The sequence below is a fragment of the Rhinolophus hipposideros genome (genome assembly GCF_964194185.1).
Source record: "Rhinolophus hipposideros genome assembly, chromosome: 10".
NCBI classification, from domain to species: Eukaryota; Metazoa; Chordata; class Mammalia; order Chiroptera; family Rhinolophidae; genus Rhinolophus; species Rhinolophus hipposideros.
Window position 1 is genome coordinate 1477063 of NC_138056.1, and position 6053 is coordinate 1483115.

Consider the following 6053-nt stretch of genomic DNA (forward strand, 5'->3'; position numbering starts at 1 on the left):
GGTTGGGGGTGCCCCTGTCCTCCCTCCCTGTGTCTCAGGCAGCTCTCCCTCCCACCTAGGGCCAGGCCTCTCTGCCCCCTCTTTCCCCACAGCTGGGCTGGGGTTAGGGAATCACTCCCTGTGGGTGACAGGGCCATCCCACTCTCCAGGTCTCGAGGAGGGAAGCCCACCTTCCACTGTCTCCCCATCCCTGCCCCTTGAAGCTGTCTTGGACAGGCTGAGCGTGTCAGACCTCAAGAGGGTGCCAGGAAGGGCCAGGGAGGACCAAAGAGGGCCAGGGAGGGCCAGGCATTGCCGGTGACGACCAGGGCTGCAGGTTCCCCAGGTTCGTCTCCTTCAGCTGCGTTCTTGCCTCCGTGTGGACTGACCCCCAGAACCTGAGGCCCAGAGAGCGGAGGGCATTTCCAAGGTTCTCAGAAGTGGGCTTTGGGTGTGGGAGGGGCAGGTAGGTGGCCCAGAGTGAGGCCAGGCTGGCACGGGGCCAGTTCTGAAGTGAGGACGGACTTTGAAGAACAGAAGTGTGTGCTTTGGGTTGCAGCGTGAGTGGCCACATGCTGGCAGGGCTGCTGGGCGCCAGCTCTGTTTTCCAAAAACACAGATGGGCTGGGAAGGGTGTCAGCGTGAGGCCGGTGGAATGTGGCCCCCAGGTTCTGATGGCTCAGCAGCCTGGTCCACAGGGGGACCAGTGCCCGGAGGGTGGGGGTGAGGGTTGAGCCTTGGGAACAGCCCAAGCCCAGCTTCTGGGGACAGCCTCAAGGGACTGTCCATGGAACCCTGGAAACCGTCCCGGGGTCTGCAGGTCTGGGGTGGGGTCCCCCAAAAGCAGCAGATGGGCAGGAGATGGGCAGTCTGAACTGAGGTGGGGTGCGGCTGGCAGGCCCCCCGGGGCAGAAGGTGAGCTGAGGCCCCGAGGGCTGTAAGCGGGCCGGGTGTTCGGAGCCAGCACAGCCTGACTGGGCCGCAGGGTACGATGGGAGGACCTCCATGGATCTCCACTTTCGAAGGAATCTGCCTCGCTGTTCCTGCACCTCGGCCAGAAACAATAACACCAGGGAGGGGACACAGAGCAGGGGGCCGGCGCCTCACCACCTGGTTTGCTGTCTTTGCGGTCGCTGGACCCCCACACATTCTTTCTGGAATTGACCTCTCGCCTGTCCGCACTGGCTGGGGAGGTGGGCAGATGGGGGTGGACATGGGAAAGAACTAACTGATCCAGCTGAACCCCTGCCTGAGGCCTCCTAGGCCTGGGGTCCCCGTCCCCCGAGCCGCCCCCCTCACTTGAGCCTTCTGGCTTGAGTGGCTGAGGTGGCTACAAGCAGAGTAAGGGACCTCCTGGCCTGACAGTGACAACGATCCCCCAGCCTCAGTTTCCCCGGGGCCCTGGGGAACCTCAGCAAAGGCTCCGGTGGGGCCTAGGTGCCTGGCCCTTCTCCTGCCTCGGTTTGCTCAGCCATAATGTGGGGATGCTGGGGGAAGTCACCCCTATGGACCTCCCAGGTCTCTGATTCTGGGGGCCTGTGTGTCAGGTTATCCCAGGCTGTTGGGGACCCAGCACATTTGTCCAACTGCTCCCCCAAAAAGCCTGGGCCCGTGAGAGGCTGGGTAGGGGCTTGACTGGGGGGCTGAGACCTTGGACAGCCTCTCTCCTTCCTAAGCTTCCAGAATCCAGGGTGGTCAGCCCCTCTGGCATCCCCAGAAGCCCCTGTGAGCGCTGACAGGTGGGCAGCAGACCCCGCAGAGAGGCCACCTCCCAGGATAGCCGCGCCAGAGCAAGGGGAGTGCGACAAAACTGGGATTCTCATGCCCTCTGCTGGTCTCATCTGTAAATAGCCACTCTGGCCACCTTTCCCTATGTGACCAAGTGCCCACCCAGCAAAGCTGCCATGCACTGGGGTCCCAGCCCTGCCTGGGTCCGGGGACAGACTCCCCAAGAAGGGGACACAGGTGTCCCCTCTTCACAGCCTCGTTGGACAGACACCTGTAGCCTTAGCTCTGCCGGGGGGCCTTTTCCAGCAGCTTAGGCCCCTGGTCCCTTGTCTAATTCCCTGTCCCCAGCCAGCCCCCCTCAGCACCAGGCCCTCAAGAGCAGAGGGGCCGGACCCGGCATCCCTGCGTCGCCTCCCGTGCCCCTCAGGGTCTGTTCAGGCCAGGAGAACGTGAGGATGGTAAATATTTACTGCCAACAGAGGGCAAATACTGCACCATCTGCCAGGTGCGGATGCCAGTGCCCCGTGCCAGGAGCAGTCTCCACACTGGCAGTGTGCTCTCGGTGTGTGGGCACCAGAGGGACAGACCCGGGCCCTGGCCTCAGCCGCCCCAGTAGCAGCACGGGTGCAGCAGCGCCCACCCCACGGGGCACGTGTGACGGTGGGACAGGTGTGAATGTAAGCAAGTGGGACATGTACATGGGGCGTCACTCGGTGATGTCCCCTGGGAGATCCCAGCCTTTTGGGGACCCAGTAGGGTCGGGGGGCCTTTGGAAGCAGCTGTTCCTCCACCTCCCACTGCCCTTGGCTGGGGGACACTTGGACCCCCACTCCCGATACCAGGGTGACACACAAGGATGGACACAGTTGACAGCCACTGCCAGCCTCATGGGCAAGTGAAACCCAGTTCCAAGGGCAGGCAGGGTCTGAGGACACAGGAGGACTGTCCTCCTGATTCCCAGAAGGGGCGGAGCAAGGGCCTGGACAGACAGTAGGGCCAAGGCCTGTGGGTGACCTAGGGGCTCCAGGAAGTCGGGCATCTGGGGTTCAGAGCCTAAGGTCTGATCTCACCTCTGCCACCGGTGACCTTGGGCAGCCACTCTCCCTGCCTCATCTGTGCCAGGAGCATGGAGAGTCTCCCACCCGCCCTTTTCAAGAAGAGCCATGGGGGTCATGGGGTCCAAGGGACTGGCGGGAGAGGCACAGGTGGAGGGTCTAGGGTCTTGGGGGGAGGGGAGGCAGGCCCCCAGGCCAGGCAGGGGGCCGAGGGTGGTGTCACAATGTGACCGAGTTTCTTGGGTGGGGAGGAGTCTCTGGCACCACTCTGGCCCAGCCCCACTGTAAGTCCTGCAAGCTGGGATGGCCCACCTGCCCTTGGACCCCAAAGCGCTCCTGCTCCGCCTCCACGGACTTTGTGGGCATGAGGGGAGAAAAGCCCCTGGGTCCTCCCCAGGGTCTTGCTGGTGGACAGGCATGTCAGGACCCAGGCTGGAGCCGCCAGCGGCTGCCCCAAGGGCAGCCTGACCCCAGCCAGCCCGCTCGCTTCCCATCCCAGCTGCATCTGGCCTGGCCAGTGGGCGCTCACGTACCTCAACTCCTGCAGACACCCCTGTCTCTACTGGGGCTGATGGGGACGCCTGGGTGTGCCCATGGGCAATTCCCGCTGATCCCAGCCTCTTTCTCCTCCTCCTTTTCCGGGTCCAGTGTCCGGCCGTCCACCCACCTGCTCAGCCCTGGCCTCCACTCCAGGGGCGGGGCTAGCTGGGGGCCTGAAACATCTCCTTTGGTGGGGTGTCGGTGTGGTCACGGTGGGAACGACCTGGGAGGGAGCCATGGGGCGATCAGGAAGCCGGCTCAGGCGGCTGGGCCCCAGCAGGAGGGGCTGCTTCTGGCTCCCAGGCCAGCCTGAAGGGTCTGCAGCCATTGGGGCCCAGTCCTGGGTGGAACCTTCAGGGAAGGTGCAGATTGGTTTGGCTGGGCTGCCGGCAGGCTGGCCAGACCTTGGAGTGGCCAGGGTCACCCTCTGACCTCCCAGGCCGTGGCAGCCCTGGCAGCCCCGGGCTCTCTGGCGTGCCAGCTGGTAGCCTAGGTGGGGTGCCCGAGGGAACCACCCTGGGCTGCAGTGGTTGCTGAGAAGGAGCAGCGTCAGGAGCCCTGAAGACCTGGACCTCAGTGACCTGGTCCTCAGGCCTTGATGGCACTTCTGAGGGTGACTGCCGGGTGTGCCGCTGCATAGTGAGGGGCAGTGGGGGGACCTGGCCCCATCCCTGGTGCTGAGCGCTGCAGCGTTTAGGGGGTCACAGCCAGGATGCCCTGAGCACTGGGCCCCCAGCCCCTGCCCAGTGCCTGCGACAGCCCGAGTCTGTCCCCCAGCTCAGGGGTGCTGTCCAGCCCCCCTGATTCCTTCAGGGCCCCAGTGGGGTCCTCTGGCTGGATCTATGCTAGGGGCTGGGGACACTGAGAAAGGCCCAGCATGGGCAGCCTGTCGTGCCCCCTCTGTGTCCCGTCTGTGTAAGACCACTCTCCCCTGCCCAGCCTCTTCCCTCCAAGGGCTTCCATCAGAAATAGCCCTAACAGCAGGTCCCAGCCGGGCTAGTGGGGAGAAATTGCTGGAATGGCTTCATTCTCTTTCCTGGAAAAGCTCTCTGGCGGCCCTGAGAGCTCAGGGCTTCTGAGCTAGAGGTGTCAGCTCCCAGCCAGCCCTCCAGGCCCTTGCCTCACAGAGACCCCTACAGCCCTTCTCTGTCCTGTCCTGAAGCAGCCAGGAGGCCATGGGTCCTTCCCGTGACCCAGGGTAAGGGACAGCTGGCAGCCAAGAAGGGCCTTCCAGCTGGTAGGCACTGCCACTTGCCTGTGGGCACCCAGTGAGCGTAGAGAAAGTTCAGAGGGGCCGGTGCAGAGAGAACAGAGAATGGAGAATCGGGGAGGGCGCCCCCACGGCAGTCATGGCCCAGGCAGGTGAGCCAGCATGTGCCCCGCCAGCCCTCAGCACACAGAAAAACAGCACCGAGCTCATTCAAGGACTTTATTAGATCACTTGGGGTGCAGGGAGCAGAAGGCTAGGGGCGCAGGCCCCGTCTAGTTGCAGTAGTTCTCCAGCTGGTAGAGGGAGCAGATGCTGGTACAGCACTGGTCCACGATGCCTCGCTTCTGCGGGGGTCCCTCCAGGGCCAAGGACTGCAGGCCCCCTGCGCCCGGACCCCCGCCCAGCTCCACCGGCCCCACTGCCCGAAGGAGACACGGGACCGCCAGTCAATGGCACACAGTGGCCCTCTGCCCTCAAGCCCCGCATAGCCCTGGGGAGGGCGGGATCACAGGGCGTTGTCCCCTGCATCCTGCCGCTGTCCCCCAAGGCAGTGCCACTGTGGGAACCTGAACAGATGTCCCCAGGCTTGCCCCGCACCCCTCGCAGCCCACCCCAGCTCCCAGAACTGGGAGCTGCCCCGCTGCCCTGAAGGTGCCGCACTGCCTTCGTTTTAATGTCACCCCGACAGTTAGCGCCCAGGACCCGACCCACTCCATGCAATGCCCCCAGAAGCTGCCGTTGTCAGGAGGGGACGAGCAGGAGGGGTCGTTTATTTGAGCAGGAGGAGGTAGGGTGAGAAGGGAGGGCTGGGCAGGGGTGTCATCAGGGCTGAGCCCCCGAGGCCGACACTGACCAGGGAGCTGGTCACTTCTGGGATGTGACCAAGGGGGTGTCATCTCCTTTACAAAGTCCTGCCTGACTGTCCCCTGGTGCCAGTGGGGCAGGCTGGGGGCCCGCACAGCAGACTTACCCTGTGGGTCCTCCGCCTCTCGGCGGGCCTTGGGCGTGTAGAAGAAACCACGCTCCCCACACACCAGGTACAACGCCTCCACCAGGTGGGAGCCACACAGGTGCTGGTTGACGAAGGCCTGGGCAGGGGCAGGTGTCCAGAGGGCCAGCAGGGCCAGCAGGGGCAGGAGGCGCATCCACAGGGCCATGGCTGGGTGTCGATGACCTGGGGACAGGCAGAGTTGCAGCCAGCTGGGGCCTGTGCCTCACCGGGGACCCCCCACCCAGTGCCCACGCCCAGATGCTGTAAGGGAAGAGCCCACTTCCTGCAGAGCTTGGGCCCGGGAGCCCCACACCCTGGACCCCAGTGGGGCAGCCCCCACCCAGGCTGACGCGGAGCACCCCGGAACAGACCGCCTGCGGACAGCTTCAGAATGCAGCCGGTCTGGAGGGCTGGGGGCTGCTGGGCACTGCCGGTTTTATAACCCCCCACCCAGTGCCAGCCCCTTAGAGCCTCGGGGGTGGCAGATGGCCTGGGGCTGAGGCTGCAACTTCTGCTTCATTTCCCTGGTACCGGGGACATCTCCTTGTCG

At 64.5% G+C, this 6053-nt stretch overlaps 1 protein-coding gene across 1 annotated transcript; it reads right to left on the reverse strand.

Annotated features, from left to right (window-relative positions):
- Positions 1-4784: 4784 nt before the first annotated feature.
- On the reverse strand, positions 4785-5681 carry INS (insulin; the record flags this gene model as incomplete). The annotated part of the gene is made up of 2 exons (XM_081063912.1): positions 5483-5681; positions 4785-4930 (listed from the first exon to the last, which is right to left on the reverse strand). Exons 1-2 carry the CDS (start codon positions 5667-5669, stop codon positions 4785-4787), a joined length of 333 nt encoding a protein of 110 aa, XP_080920038.1. The 5' UTR covers positions 5670-5681.
- Positions 5682-6053: the final 372 nt, after the last annotated feature.